At 33.2% G+C, this 15,519-nt stretch overlaps 3 protein-coding genes across 6 annotated transcripts in view; 1 reads left to right on the top strand and 2 right to left on the bottom strand.

The window, feature by feature from the left end:
- Nucleotides 1-770: 770 nt before the first annotated feature.
- LOC105452384 (ras-related protein Rab-11A) lies at nucleotides 771-7,820 on the bottom strand. The gene is made up of 5 exons (XM_011693431.1): nucleotides 7,384-7,820; nucleotides 4,838-5,033; nucleotides 4,041-4,315; nucleotides 3,133-3,289; nucleotides 771-1,116 (listed from the first exon to the last, which is right to left on the bottom strand). Exons 1-4 carry the CDS (start codon nucleotides 7,421-7,423, stop codon nucleotides 3,153-3,155), a joined length of 648 nt encoding a protein of 215 aa, XP_011691733.1. The 5' UTR covers nucleotides 7,424-7,820; the 3' UTR covers nucleotides 771-1,116; nucleotides 3,133-3,152.
- A 1,379-nt stretch (nucleotides 7,821-9,199) lies between these two features.
- On the top strand, nucleotides 9,200-11,050 carry LOC105452383 (zinc finger C4H2 domain-containing protein). Of its 4 annotated transcripts, none has more exons than XM_011693430.1 (5): nucleotides 9,200-9,594; nucleotides 9,700-9,871; nucleotides 9,986-10,167; nucleotides 10,306-10,503; nucleotides 10,603-11,050. In XM_011693430.1, the coding sequence occupies exons 1-5, from the start codon at nucleotides 9,536-9,538 to the stop codon at nucleotides 10,730-10,732; spliced, it is 741 nt and encodes a 246-aa protein (XP_011691732.1). In that variant the 5' UTR covers nucleotides 9,200-9,535; the 3' UTR covers nucleotides 10,733-11,050. The 4 variants fall into 4 exon arrangements, with proteins under 4 accessions (XP_011691732.1, XP_011691731.1, XP_011691730.1 ...); XM_011693429.1 differs by having other exon boundaries at nucleotides 10,306-10,512; XM_011693428.1 differs by having other exon boundaries at nucleotides 10,291-10,503.
- Nucleotides 11,051-12,538: 1,488 nt separating this feature from the next.
- The window catches only part of LOC105452382 (major facilitator superfamily domain-containing protein 8), a 5,849-nt gene continuing 2,868 nt past the window's right edge, over nucleotides 12,539-15,519 (bottom strand). The window contains 6 exon segments of the mRNA XM_011693426.1: nucleotides 12,539-14,205; nucleotides 14,333-14,442; nucleotides 14,609-14,743; nucleotides 14,819-14,918; nucleotides 15,125-15,341; nucleotides 15,436-15,519. The exon segment at nucleotides 15,436-15,519 is cut by the window's right edge and continues 216 nt beyond it. Coding sequence (XP_011691728.1) covers nucleotides 13,721-14,205; nucleotides 14,333-14,442; nucleotides 14,609-14,743; nucleotides 14,819-14,918; nucleotides 15,125-15,341; nucleotides 15,436-15,519 — 1,131 coding nt within the window. The 3' untranslated portion in view covers nucleotides 12,539-13,720.

Below are 15,519 nucleotides of genomic sequence, written 5' to 3'. Positions count from 1 at the left end.
ATATATATATATATATAGGTATATATATCGCGATAATATAAATTATACTATAAATCAGATTAAACGCACGCACGATGCACTATAATTATCTTTCATTAATTATTTTGCTTTTTTCTTCAATAATCTTTCTAAAGATTATTGAAATTATAAGTGATTATAAGTGATAAATTTCAAACCGTTGATTTTTCATGTAATCCATTGAGAATTAGATATTTCGATTTGTCAACACCTTACTCACTCTCTATTTTATTTAGGATACAATAAAAGCTCGTGAAGAGAGACGATAACGTATTATACATATTACAGCCACACAGAAAGCAACATCTTTTAGGGTCTTGAAAAACGCCTACTATACAGCTTTGCTTATAATTGTCCTTATATAATTTTATCCGGTAAGAAGTTTGGAAAGATCTCCATGTAAAAATAAAGTAATCCCGAAGCATGTAGTGCCCAAGCTTGTACAGACTAGTACTATTATTTACGAAGAGCCGAGAGTGAGCAACGAGAAAAGACTATCTCAAGTCAGCTGTTTTCACCCGCCTTTTTTCGTCATTCGCCGTGTAAAGCCCATTATCTATATCATATGTTTGTTTTTTTTTTCTATGCAGTGCATGATAGTATTTATTCATGATACTTCATTGCATATACGATCATAAACTGTTCACATACTCACGATCACGCTACGCGTTAAGAAGAGTCGTTTATATATATATATTTATATATATATATATATATGTATGTATTACAAAGAAGCAGTAATATAACATTTATTTATATTATAACATAATTTATATCGTGACAGATAGAGAGACAAACAGAGAGAGTAAAGATGATCTTTCTCGCGGACAGAATGGTGCGCGTGTATGCGCGCTTACAGCATCATACATTCTTTTCTTTTTGTCGCCATATCCTTACTTGATTATTTCCACGAACATGTAACGCATACTCGTTTATGGATTGATGGATGTCCTCTCTCGTACTTGGTAAGGATAAAATTTTCTTTAACATACGAGATTACATGCTTTCGCACATAGTCTTAACTCTCGTTCTGTTATGCACCTGTTATATCTACCGCCAACTAGTACTCCCACTTTTTTCTTCTCCGTATAACTGCTTCTGTAAAATAAAATTACACAGTTTTTTATAACACTCAAACTATAAGCAATAATTTAAAGTAATATTTAATAAATGGCGATTATCAATTATTCCGTGGTTAGTTGATCATGCTTTATTTGTATTTGTTTCTAAGAAAAACGACATTATAAATAGAACTATGAAATAAACATATCAAATATATATATTTATATATTTGATATAACTTTATATTTATATGTCTTTATTATTGACTCGAATTATGAGCATATTTCATTATCTCTTCATTATCTCAGATATTTTAGATGAATGTTAACGTATGTTTCTATTGAAAATACAAGACAAATAATAAATTCAATTAAATTAATACTGCGTGTGTACGTACTATAGGATTATATATTAACCTTGAAAAAATTATTTTAAAAAGCTTAAAAAATATTTGGATAATAATAAATAATTAAGTCTATGATGTATATAATATTTCACATAGCATAACTTCGGAATCTAATTCCTGAAGTTTTATTTTAGTAGAAAAAAGTAGTTTAGGTCGTAATTACATACGTAAGCATAAATCAATAGTTCTAAAGGATTAGAGCCATGGCACACAAAAAAAGCAATAAGTCGTAAGCAGTAAACTAATCGATCAATCACAATCCAGAATATAAGGCTATAACATAGCAGTAGCAAATCCAACATGTTGATTTCTTTACCGCCTACGTCTTTCTGCTCAAGTATTTTTTGTGCTATGGCCCTTATTATGGATACGGCTGCTTAAATTTTGAAGGAAAACAAAAGAATTTTGCAAGCAATGAATAAAATAATAAATCTGTTTTTTATCGCACCCTGTCTTTATATTTAAGACGAAAACGTAGGTGTTATTTGCGTGAAAAAAAAAAAAAGAAAGTTTAAGTATGCTTACAAGGATACATAAATAGCTAATATTGTGAATTCATAAATGCGCTTCTTAGAACTACGAACATTACATAATTCCGTAATTATTTGGAATCATCCACGGTTACGTAAACTTTCTTTACGATAACGTCAGAAATCACTAGATTATATGTGAATCATCCTCGATCGATGCTTAATGTCAATTTTCATCGAATATTTTTTTCTTTATCTTGTAAATACATTAGGGAAGAGTGAAATTTTATATTATGAAAATTGAAAAAATACGAAATTTCTAAAATTGATGGGGAGGGAGAGATATATATATATATATATTATGTACATAATTATTGAAATCAACGCAGCATTAACAATATTAATAGAGATTATTACTTTTGCCTTTCTAACCACAGATGCTTTAACCAATTCGATATTTCATGAAAAAATCGAAAAAAATTCTTATTGCGATTTTTAATGTCTTTATACATAAGCTTCATATTAAAATTCGTTAAAAAATTATTAATTGAAGAGTGATAATTATATTATTCATTTTCTCCTGAGATTTAATTCACGAAGAGTTTTATTTTTAATAATTAGTTATTCGAAAGTATTGACTTGCCATTTCCGTTGAGAAAATCAATGAAATTAAGAAAATGTTAATATATTGAATTAATCAATATAATTAAACGTATATCAAGCTATTTTGAGACATCTCACATGAATTATATAATCTGCAACACAATGTTCTCAACAGAACATCAAACTTAAATATTTTAATTATTTTAGTAAACATTAAATATGTATAAGAGACTCCGTAGTTATATGTACATGACAAAAATAAACATTTCAATGCTTTAATGGTAACAGTATGTAGAAATAAATTATTGGAATGAAAGAAACGTGATGGAAGTAGTGTCTTTAGTAATATTTAATTTTGATATATATGTTAAAATTAACTCAATTTACAATCAAGTTAACATTAATAATAAACTAACCACAGTTTCCTTAATATTAAATCTATCCTATTATACAAATCATTTTAGAAACTTTTTACTGCATCATAAACAAAATCTTTTTTTTTTTTTTTCATTAGAAATTAAATATCCCCAACTGTACTTCCGTGATATTCATACTGTATATATGTGTACACACATTTTAAGCAACAAGGTGAGTCACTGGCAGCACTGCTTACGCATTCCCTCAGCGTTCATCGTTGGTTTGACTTCAATTTGTTCTACATTTTGTGGCCGGATTGTATCACCTTCAGGTGGGTCTCGTATCTGTTTTTGCGATACGATTCTGTATATTTCTGTAAAAATAAAAAGTTTTTGTTAAGTGAGATAATAAAATATGCCACACGCAAAATGAAACTTAATAGTTAAAATAAATTTTATCTCTGATATTAAGGCAGAGACTTACAATGCTCTTAATAAAGTGTAATATATATTAGATATTGACAAAATATTTAAATGTTAAGTTGCAATATTTTGATATAAATATTATACATAAAAACTATATGCAATGTTAATTCTATTATATTACTATTTGTAATGAACTATTACGTAATGAACTATTACACTATTACGTAATGAAAGAATTTATATAGAATCAGATAATTTCGTTAATATATATTCATGAACTTCTCGTGAAATATGGAATAAATTTCATGTAGTAATGAAGTAAATTCTATATCCTATGGTAAAAATCATATAATATAGCACATATTGATAACTAAAAGTATTGATAACTGTTTTCATGGAAACAGACAACAAAACTTATTAGCTATTACAGTTCTAATGTGGTTTCCAATGTTTAATAATCAATTCAATATATGCTAATTCTATAACATTAGACAATGCATAGATCTATAGGAATGAATGATTTTCTCATACTCATTAGATCCTGATTTTGATTCCCGACTTTTACTTCATACCTCGATTTATAAGAGGTTGATTAAAAAGTTAAAAAGTTTTGAATAAAATAGGATTAGATAATTATAAGCCGTCTCGGAATAAATAAATTCTAATACGTGTAACAATATTATGAAAAAGATCTGTTACCTGTTAATATGTTTTGAAACGCTGTCTCAACGTTAGTAGAATCTAAAGCGGATGTTTCAATGAAAGATAAGCCATTTCTCTCGGCAAACGCTTTAGCCTCGTCAGTTGGAACAGCACGCAGATGCCTTAAGTCTGACTTATTTCCCACTAACATGATCACAATATTCTGATCAGCATGGTCCCGTAATTCTCGTAACCATCTTTCTACATTTTCATACGTCAGGTGTTTTGCAATATCATACACGAGTAATGCACCAACTGCTCCGCGGTAATATCTAGTAATTAGAGAAAGATTATTGATATAAATTGTCATAAATTGATATGTAATAAATTTATATAACAAATGCCAATTTTATGGGAAATAAATTTCTGCTTCAACTTTTTTTATATTTTTTATTATTGATTTTTTTAACAGTAATAGAAATTTAATCATATAATTGCTTAGTAATAATATTGAACGTAACACAATTTTGACAAATCCCGATAACATAATCAATTTTTGTTTTTCTGTTAAGTTCAATTAGAGTGTATAACGTGTCAAATTTTACCATCAGAACTTTAATTCTCTTTAAAGGATTTAATACTTTATTATTCAATTATTTAAGGAACAATCAGGATTACTTATCCTTTTTTCCTTTTGTTTCTCAATATTTCTAGCAGAATATTAAAGAGTGTAACTTGCTTCGTTGCGTGATATAATTCATGTATCTTGGCATTACTTAAAATAATTCGTCGTAAATACGCTATTGTTATCTTCATATTTTTTGATCCTCTAAATATGTAAAATTTAAACTTACGCAGAGGTAATCGCACGATAGCGCTCTTGCCCAGCTGTATCCCAAATTTGGGCTTTAATCGTTTTACCATCTACTTGTATACTGCGCGTTGCAAATTCGACTCCGATAGTAGACTTCGATTCCAAATTGAATTCATTTCTTGTAAATCGGGATAGGAGATTACTTTTTCCTACTCCAGAATCTCCGATAAGAACAACTGAAAAGGCAAACAGAGATAAATTAGATTTATTCGGTAATAATTAAATTTTGAGATTGACAGGATCATTCAGTGAAAAATGTAAAAAGTTTTTATAGTAATTGTATTTTTTTCTCTATCATCTCAGGTATGTACACCTGAGTAGATCACGTATCAAATATGTTTGATTTTGCAATTGTTTTAATATATTAAAAGACTATAAGTACAGTTGATATCTAAAGATAATAGCAATTAGAAATTTTTGAGTGTTTTGCATTATCTCAGAATGTATCACTGAGATTAAGTATAATTTTTATACTACAAAGTTAAAAAATATATGTATTATGTTTTCAAAACATCTAAAATATATAATTTCATTTAACATTTTTCACATGAAAACTATACTATAAAACAGTTAAATCTGTTTCAAAGTAAACAGATATCATAAAGGCTGTGATAAATAAATTAGTAATAGGAAATAAAATGTATACTACTAAAAGATGGTAAACGAATAGGAAGATGAATAGGTATAAGCAGAGAGATAAATATAGATAAAGACGATAAATAGGAGTAAGAATAAGATGGGCGAATTTAAACTAGTCAGGAGCATTAGAATGTGATAAACATATGGCGATAGGATAAGGTTTGGACGGGTGAGTGTGATTAAATATCTTTTATAAACCAAGTCCCTTCTTGGCAATGCATAAACTGAGGTAATAAATATCTAAGTAAACAGATATCATCAGAATATTCCTCCCCTAAGATCAAATTTTTACTTAAGACAAAAATCTAAATTTTCTAATTATTACATAAAATTCTGAATCATTGTATAATAAACGCAAACATTGATTAGTTGTAAAAGTATAATAAATATAATAAATATTGCTAGAGCTCTTTATCTGTAAAACTGAAAAGATTGTGTCATATATCAGTGAATCAGTGCCACATCATGATCATGTATAGTGTGCATGTGTGTGTATTCTTTTCACAGATTGCTACTCAGACATAAAACATGGGAAATAAAAGCATAGCAGGAATTTCACTGGTCCCCTGTCATTCTACATATGCTCTCCCCAAAGTAAGAAATATAAACATGAGATATATATATATATATATATATATATCATGTTCATACATATTTCCACATTTCTCTAAAGCTAAATTTACATTAAATTTATATTAAATTTTTATTAATAAATTATTTCAACACATTAAAATTGAGAAACGTTTTGTTGTACATATGTAATTCCCATCTTTCAAATAAGTTTTGTAAAATCAATTCTGCATGCGAATGACGATTACTGAAAGAAAAAAAAAATCCAAATAATAAGAATATGCTTAATCTAACTTATCTGCCTACTGTAACGCCATGTATATTCAGATCACGACAGTGACAGTGACCGAATGTATGATTACATTATATTCCTATTAAGTCAAGGGTCAAGATTGACCAAATTGATGGAAGCATCCCGTGAAACGGCAATGCCAAGTAACCGAATGATTTCTGCCAAACATCCAAATTCCACGAGCGTGTTAACTGACGTTAATTGTCGCGAAAGATTAATAGAGAACAAGACTGATACAACAGCTGACGAGAGAGAGAGAGAGAAAGAGAGAGCTGGCGATAACGTTTACAGTAATCTTTGCTCTCTCTTTCTCCCCCTCGCGCTCCTTCTGTTCCACGAAAGTGCAGATGATGCGGAATGACAAGGCCGAAAGAAATTTCATATATGTCATACGCACACGCACGAATTCACGCGCGCGTACATACCCAACACGACGTGCGGATATATAACACCGTCGTATGTATGCGTGTATGTGTGTATGTATATATCGCGCCCAATTACATACGTAATGTATCAATCGCGGGCGTTTTTCTCGACGCGGGGAAAGAAAGGCTGTCCGAGTCAGGAGACAGGGAGAGGCAGGGACGGGCAGGGGGAGGGGGGGGAGGGAGGAGGAAGGCTCGAGAGGAGGACCGGAATCGGCGGAGCCGTCGACCAGGAAGTCGTCCCCCGAGGAGAATCACGGCGGGACGCTCCCCCCGCGGAGAACGTAACCGCCGCCGCGGCCGACGGTGGGTCATCGTTTCTGATGTCATCGTGCGCGCGTTTCGCCGCGGACGGTCGTTCGTTCACGAGGTGACGTTTGGCGTGACGTGCGCGTCGTCGTCGTCGTCGTCGTCGTCGCCGCGACGGAAACGGGAGGCGATATACTCGTCGTCGGTCGCGGTGCGAGAGCATCTCCCGGGTATGAGAAGAGAGAAATAGGAAAAAAAAAAAAAAGAGAGATAGCAGTCACACACGTCCGAGAAGAGAGAGAGAGAGACAGAAGGAGGAAGGAGGTGTGAGAAAGAAGTGAGGCGATTTACCTTTAAATAAATAATCGTACTCGTCGTCCCGAGTGCCCATCTTGACCGTAGCGAGCAACAAGCACCTCTCAGCGAGCCGACGTCGGTTTTACCCCCGGGGTCGGAACCGCGCTACTGCGACGACGTATGGCTTATATACAAAGGGCAGAGAGGAGGCCCCCGAGGAGCCGCCGATTGGCTCCCGACGTGTGTGTGCTTCGGCTGCTCTCTCTTTCTCTCTCACGCTTCTCTCGGGCTCCGCCGCGGATGCACGGCAACGGCGACGCGATGCGCTCGGGCAGAAGAAGAGGATTCGCGCCGTCCGTTCGCGAACGTTAACGCGGGGAAACGAAGACCGGAGGGGGGGGAGAGAGGAGAACCGATGGCGGTGCGGGCGCGAGCGATCGGCCGACGGCGATACAATTATTTTCGTTCTTTCAATTTAACTGTACAATATGGCCTCCTTTCTACGCCCCTCCAGGGCCTGACGGGGCGCGCACGCGCGGTCCGCGCGCCGCGTGCGCGCGCGCGCCCCCGACCCGCGCGCGATCGCTTGAAAACGGGATCTCCGCGGGGACGCGCCCTAGGTCGAATCAGGCGAGGAGAAGAGGCGAGAGCACGTTTTCGCGATCACTTCGCGCTCACAACGCGCTTCGTCTCCCCTTCCCTTCCTCTCAGCTGCGCGATCCGCGCGCGACTCTTTCGTCCGTTGAATCGTGACGATTTCTATATCCAACGACGACCGATTGCGCAGGACCCAATCAAGATCGGCGATTTCGCGAGTCTCGTTGAAGGATTTGGGCAGAGGATCGTTCCCCAGCAAATCTGTGCACTCGAAAGCGCCGTCTACATTTATTTTTGTTTCCCGAAATCTCGCAATGATTTACCGACCTTACCGTCATCGATAAGGTACTGGCCACCGACGAGATGCTCGCTTAAAGACCAACAGCCTTACAAGAGTTAGCGTGGCAGTTTAGTAATTGTCGAAATTTAAGCAATTAGTCAATAATATAACATTAATTTTATGATTTATTAATAGATCAATGTTTTTTAGACATGTACATTGTAATTCATATATCTTGCTAACTTTATTTAAAACTGCATTTTTAAAGTTAAAAATCATCCACGTTTGAATATCCAAAGAGATGGTAAAACAGTTGGGAAAAATGTAATTTTACGACAATATATATGTATTATAGCATTAAAAATATTCATACTTATTTATAAAGCATTTATATAATAAAAATCATAATCTTAATAATGTATTATTCAAATAAATCGCAAATTTATGTCAAAAGTCGATAACGTCAACACTCTGCAATTACCTCCGGGCCCATTTGTTGGTATGAAAATTTGTCCAGGGCTGACGGTCTTTAATAGTATCTCGTTGTATGTGTGTATGAAGCTATTTTGTAAATAAGAAGGAAAATCATAAATTATATTAATCAATATTTTTATTTAGAATGTTTGGTCTTGTTTATATATGATTTAACTATGCTAAGTTATATGTAAACGTCATTTTGGCTCCAAATTTGAGTCTTATGGATTGTAGAGTCCTAGATTATCAGAGAAGCGCGACCGGCAGTATCGCAAAAGTATTAGAAAATATTAAAAATGACGTCGAATGGCCAATCATAAAATTGATTCATTCGGCAGCCGTTTATAATACCGATAAATCAATCTTATGATTGGCCGTCTGGCCAATCAGGACTCGTAACGTAACACCGGTCGCGCTTCTCTGATAATCTAGGACTTTAATGGATTGCGGTACCAGGTGTAATCTAGGGACTTTAAGGGCATTTTAGCGTTACAATCAAAAGGCAATCATGTCCTCGGATCCTCTCTGATTATATAGTTAAAGGTCTGATCGTGTCCGCTGTGGTCCGCTGTACTGTGCTCGCGCGACTACTGTTTGATAGTTCTGTCAAACAACTTCGCCGAGACGCCGAAGTCGTACGCCGGTCGATCGGGATCGCTCGGTCGCGTGGTAACACCGTCCCCGCGAGACACCGTACCTACGCGCTTTTCGTCTCTTTCGCTAATCGCATTAATCACTTTGATACCGAATATGCAGTAGCCGAACCCGAGTTCGAGGGGGAAATCGCTGCTGAAGACGCTGAAGTTCCGTGGAGCTCGTAGTACATCGTGAATAATTAGGAGATTAACCTCCGACATGTCGGCGTCCGAGACGGCGGTGATTTTCGCAAAGCTGGAAGCTTTGAAAGACATTAGGTACGGGGACGCGGATGTCCCTCTTGCGTATTGCCCTTTCATGTGTGTTGCATAAGAAATTTATTTATATGATTTCTTTCCCTTGTGTCCCCCCCCCCCCCTTAGGTCGAAAACCCTGCAATTGGAGAAGCTGAAGCAGAGGATACTGCAAGAAGTGGAGCAGACCGAGCAGGAGGAGAAATGTTTGTTAGAATACAAGCAAGAGATGGACTTGCTGATGCAGGAGAAAATGGCCCACGTAGAGGAGCTGCGCCAGATACACGCAGACATCAATGCGGTGAATTTGCATTGCTTGATTTTTATTTCAACGAGCGAGATTAGAATAGAATTGTGACGTAGGATACATCGGTGCTCTTTGTGGAATCATCAATAATAAAGCTCACTTGTTTAGATGGAGTCGGTGATCAAGCAAGCGGAGGAGGCACGTAATAGGGCGAGGGAAACGGCGAAGCTGATTCATAACAATGATTATCAACCGCTGAAGCACGACATTGACCGTATGCGCAGGGAATTTTTGGGTCTGGAGAGGCTGCCGGAGTTGTATGAGACCGAGTCGGATCTCATCTCCCCTGAGTGAGTATCTTGATTGTCACGTATAGCTGTTGCGGATCGGCTGTAAGGGAGGCGCGTCCAGTATCAGCCAATAAGTGGAGAGTGACATTACAGACTGAGCTGAGTCAAACTTTTATTGTGTAGACGGTTTGTTCATAGTTACTTTGAACGTCCGATGCAAAAGGAATGGAGAGTGGAGGTACGAGGTGACGATCTGTTACCGCCGCTCGCGCTGCACCATCCTGGGCATCCGGGTGGTTCTACGCCCTTCCTAGCTCCGCAACCGCTTCAAGGGCCGAGCAAGCCAGAGCCCAGACCATTACCGCCAGCCCCAGGGCCGCCCGCTCCAACATTCAGGTACCACTGGTATATCTCGTCCCCTTATTACACTTTTCATGTAAAATTGAAAGCGTTACTTACTGCAGTTTCTGTAATAAAATATCTATCGCTTTATAGGCAACAACCGCCGCCCATGAAATCTTGCCTCTCGTGCCATCAGCAAATTCATAGGAACGCACCAATTTGTCCACTCTGCAAAGCAAAGTCGCGTTCGCGTAATCCGAAGAAACCAAAGAAGAAAGATTAATTGCAATTAATTGTAAGATTATCTTTACGAATAATATGCATTTCTACAATTCATGTTAAGAGGAGATATGTATTAATCATTTTTGTAATCCATAGTAACCATGCACACTTATCGTATCATTAGCATTTATAAGTGATAGCACAGCATTTATGAGAATCTATGTGTTTATATAATGTGTCGATTTTTTTACGACAGCTTTTTTTAGAATTAAAGGTTTTATTGTATTCATGTTATGAATATAAGAATTAAGAAATGTAAGAAATGATAGTCAATTTCTACTATACGATAGAAAAATAAAATTAAAAATTTAATATTTGACAACCAGTTTAATTTATTTTTGCCTGTACTGAGATTTTTATATATTAGTGTATACATAATTTTTATTGTTAAAATAAAGCAGAAAAGAATTAGTATTTACAAACAAGAGCAATACAAATTATTTATTGTAACTTCATATTCATCATTTTATTTTCATTAATTATAAAATGTACAAATACCATATACATTTGTATTTGCCATTAAGTATAATATTTGTATTATTTTCGGTGTATAGAAAAATATGTCTACGTATATATGTAGGCAACACAGAAAATTTCCATAAATGCATAAATGAAATGATTTTTTCAGCTTTAATATTTCTTGATAAATATATTATTTTATGAATTTCATATATTTACATACTATATATGTGATTTTTTGATAAATATATTATTTTATGAATTTCATATATTTACATACTATATATGTGATGAAAACAATAATTATTGCAGACTTATTATATCAGACTTAAATATTTGCTTTGATTGCCGTTTCTGCAATGTTTAGTCTTGACAATCCATATATTTTGCTCTTAATTGTTGGATACAATTCCAAAATAATAGATACATAAATGTATGAGTGCCATCCTGCAAACATTTTTGTGTTGCCTATATATTATCAATAAATCTTTAGAAGACAGGATAGTTTTCAAACGACTTTTATAGTTTTCAATTAAAAATTTTAAGATATATACCATAATAATGATCTATGAAAAAGTTGAGCTTGCTTTACAGCCAATATATTGGCTTCCAACTAAAAAAATTTTTTTATCTTCAAATTTTATTGTTAAAATATTTTATTAGAATAATTATTTTCACACTTTTCATAATAAAATATATAATATAGAAGTATATGAAAATTTTCAAGATGAGAAACAAAAGTATAAATATTAATACATATCAGTACAATATAATACACATACATTGAAATATCAATACAACCAAAAAAATGTGTATCAATAAAATTATTATTTCAGACAATAAAATAGAATAAAGAACTGATCACGTTAATTCACATTAAATTATTAAAAGCCGGTAAATTGGCTTCCTGTCTCCTAGAGATTAAATATTGCATTTCATAAAATATGAATATATATAATTGCCTTATGTATTTATAATTTTATTACACTTTGAAAAAAAAAATATATATATATATAGAGTTTATATTTCTTTTCATAATACGTCAGTTGTGTTCTAAAACTTATTATTAATTTGAATTTTTCTTTTTTTTTTTTATAACTATTTGCCACAACTACAATATATATATATTTAATTATGACTTTCTAATGTTGAATGTAAATTATTTTTATCACAATTTTTTTACATTATTGTCTTTTGAAACAGTCATTTAAAAAAATTAAACAGTAGTACTATCTATGTGTTTGTGCAGTGTACATCAACTTCATTCCTCAATGTAAAACAATTTTATAAAATTTTAATTATAGGTCAGTCTTTGCTCTTCAAGCTACACTTGAAAAAATAAAAAGCAAACTGTACCCTTCTTGCATTGATTTATGTTGCATTTACGTCGTACTTATGAAAGACACTAATAAAGTACGCTAATCATAAATGTTACAATAATCTAAAGAACATCTAAATTTTGAGTGAAAACAGTTATTGCCCTAATAACACAAAATACTTAAAAAAAAAGAATTTAATTTGATAAACAAGTCTCGGATAATCCTTTAGTAAACAATCAAATTTTGTATCACCTAATATTTAACTAATCTAACGTATTTGTACATAGTATTATTCTTTCTGTTTAGAAGATATAATGGCGCTCTTATGTACTATTCCATTTTTAATTTAGACATTATTCAAATTTTGATATATCATAACATTAATTAAGCAATGATAAACAACGGTAAACGTAAAATTGATAAAAGAGCAATAAAATATATAAAAATGCGTACAGAGTATAAAATAGATTATAAAAGTAACTTACTTTTTGTGCTATTTTCTAATATTTTGCAATTAATAAAAGTGCTTGAAGAACTAGAATTTGTGTATATAAAACTTACAATTTGTATAATAGTATTTATCGATATATGCACACATACTCGTGTGCACATATATGAGCTTACTTATTCTTATTAAAATATTAAGCACTGTAGTGCTGTATACAAAATATAGCACTAATGATAATTGTTCAAAGTTATAGCTTCTCTTCAAAGAGTAAAAATATTGGAAGAATAGTTTACTAATTCCATTTTCCACTAACTATGGCAAGTTTTTATCATCTATATAATCCAAGTCTTACACATTAACATTTAATGTCATATTACAATATAACATTAATCAATTTGGATTTACATAAAAAATATAATAAAATTTAAAGCAAATTCACTAGAAAATTTTAAGCGCATTAAAAACAATCTTTCAATTAATGTCTCATTATTGTTTTGTATTTATAACTATTCTGAGCATCCATTCATTCTTAACCATATTTGGCAAAGCATGTAACTTTATAAAATATCTATATATTTTAAAGAATGTAATAGTAATTTGTACATATATTCATAAAAAATATCGATCAATTTGCATAGATGTTATCTTAATAACATCTGTTGATGTTTATGTACAATTTGATGTGGCAGTTGCACATTGTATAAAAAATAATTTTCTTCGCCGACACAGCTTTTCATTATCACAATCATGATCTGATGTTAAGCTATACAGCTTCACGCGATGTTTGAGTATTATCATCAGATTTTACATGGACTAATGGAATTTCGACATCCTTTCCTTGCCTGTTCGGCGCGTCATTGCTTTCCTTTACCTCCGATATAATCAAGCGCTTACTTACAAGTTGTAACCACAACATGGAAATGATTAGCATTACGCCAGTAATACCAAATGTATGATATGTTCCTAAGCGAGTATAAATGAAACTTACGAATACCGGACCTAAAACGCGAGACGCACAACCCGCACCTGTCATTAAACCCATCCACACGCCTTGTGGACGCGGGCCGAGAATTTTGCTAAATATAGTTTGTATCAAAGTAACCCCTATCGGATAGCCTATGGATGTAAAGCCGTAGCCAATAAAAAATTGAGTAATCGTGACTTGCGGAGTATATATGCACCATTCTTGAGTAACGGGGCATCCTACGATCTCTGTACCGTTCGCATCTACCGTGATATTATTATATGCTACAAAAGATATTAAAGCACTTTCACAACAAAATTATCATATAATATCTATAAACAACCCAATGTTATAAATATAAAAAAATATGTATATATAGTTCTTGAAAATATTTATTTGATAGATACTCACGCCCAGAATCTGCTATTATTGGAGGATCTGGACCCCACGGGATACACAATACTCGTCCAATTACCATGAAGAAGAATCCACCCCATAACATTACCTTACGTTCTTTAAATCTATAAAGAAAAATTGTATGTACATTATTTAATGGTATACAGAGTGAAAGATATCATCTTCTTGCAGCTACAAACATTATAAATGTAATAAACGTTCTTACTGTATTGAAAGTCTTAAGAAAGTATCTAATTATCTTTAGAAGAGATTACAATTTCATATAATTACTTTTTACAAAGTGGTCCAATCGTGGCGAATGTAATACAGGCTATCACAGCTCCAACGCTCATTAGTATTCCCATATAATATAGTGCTTCCTTCTTAGTCCAAGCAAATTGATCCATGGTAAGAGAAGTACCAAGACTGCACAAAAAAATTTATTAATTAATAAAACGTTTTATTTTATTGGTAAACTGAGATTTCAATGATCGTACTTACGTCTCAAGAAGAACAAAATTAAAGACCAAAACAAAGAATGCACAAATTAAAGTCCATGATGCCAAATAGTCCGGTTTTATAGCTTTCCACGTTTCTTTTTCTGCAAATGCAATAAATCGCATTAGAAATATACAAAAATCGATGAAAGACTAGCAATAAGATCACGAAAGATGTGATCCAGAGAAAAATATGATATAAAAATAGAAATTAACCCTTCCAATTATGATTAGTCTTTATGCATTATTATGCTTCTTTAAATTATATTGAACTTAAAGATAAGTATAATAGAAACAATATGAATTATACCTGTACTTTTACCCTCATTACGCATAGCTTCTTTTATAGCAATTTTATGTTCTTTAAAGTTCCATGGTAATAAAAAGATAAAATTAAAAATCCCCATTATCACATTGATCCAACCAGCTGCTGTATACATATTTAAAGGTATCATAAACGTTACGCCATGGTCTCCAAGAGGTGTTACAGCAGCCTGTAGTCCAGGACCTACCACAAAACCTAGAACCTACAAAATGTATTGCTTTTTCACCATATATATTCGATTAATATTACTTATTTAATTATCTTCTGTATAAAAGTATATATACTTTTAAAAAGACTTGACAAGAGTATTAAATTATTTCAATTAAATAACTTTAACATAAAAGAATAAAATGTATATATATATATATATATCTGAAGAG

This window comes from Wasmannia auropunctata, unplaced genomic scaffold (assembly GCF_000956235.1).
Source record: "Wasmannia auropunctata unplaced genomic scaffold, wasmannia.A_1.0 LD336032.1, whole genome shotgun sequence".
Taxonomy (NCBI): Eukaryota; Metazoa; Arthropoda; class Insecta; order Hymenoptera; family Formicidae; genus Wasmannia; species Wasmannia auropunctata.
Note: the sequence above shows the minus strand (reverse complement) of the source record. Positions and strands in the feature narration are given on the sequence as shown.

What these genes read in the sequence shown, in the direction of transcription:
- LOC105452384 (XM_011693431.1), bottom strand. Translation starts at nt 7,423, where the DNA reads ATGGGCACTCGGGACGACGAGTACGATTATTTATTTAAAG. An exon ending in GTACGATTATTTATTTAAAG is followed by an intron (nt 5,034 to 7,383) that starts GTAAATCGCCTC and finishes TTGCCTTTTCAG; the next exon opens with TTGTTCTTATCGGAGATTCT. An exon ending in TATCGTGCGATTACCTCTGC is followed by an intron (nt 4,316 to 4,837) that starts GTAAGTTTAAAT and finishes TCTAATTACTAG; the next exon opens with ATATTACCGCGGAGCAGTTG.
- LOC105452383 (XM_011693427.1), top strand. Translation starts at nt 9,536, where the DNA reads ATGTCGGCGTCCGAGACGGCGGTGATTTTCGCAAAGCTGGAAGCTTTG. An exon ending in TCGGATCTCATCTCCCCTGA is followed by an intron (nt 10,168 to 10,290) that starts GTGAGTATCTTG and finishes TTTATTGTGTAG; the next exon opens with ACGGTTTGTTCATAGTTACT. An exon ending in CCAACATTCAGGTACCACTG is followed by an intron (nt 10,513 to 10,602) that starts GTATATCTCGTC and finishes ATCGCTTTATAG; the next exon opens with GCAACAACCGCCGCCCATGA.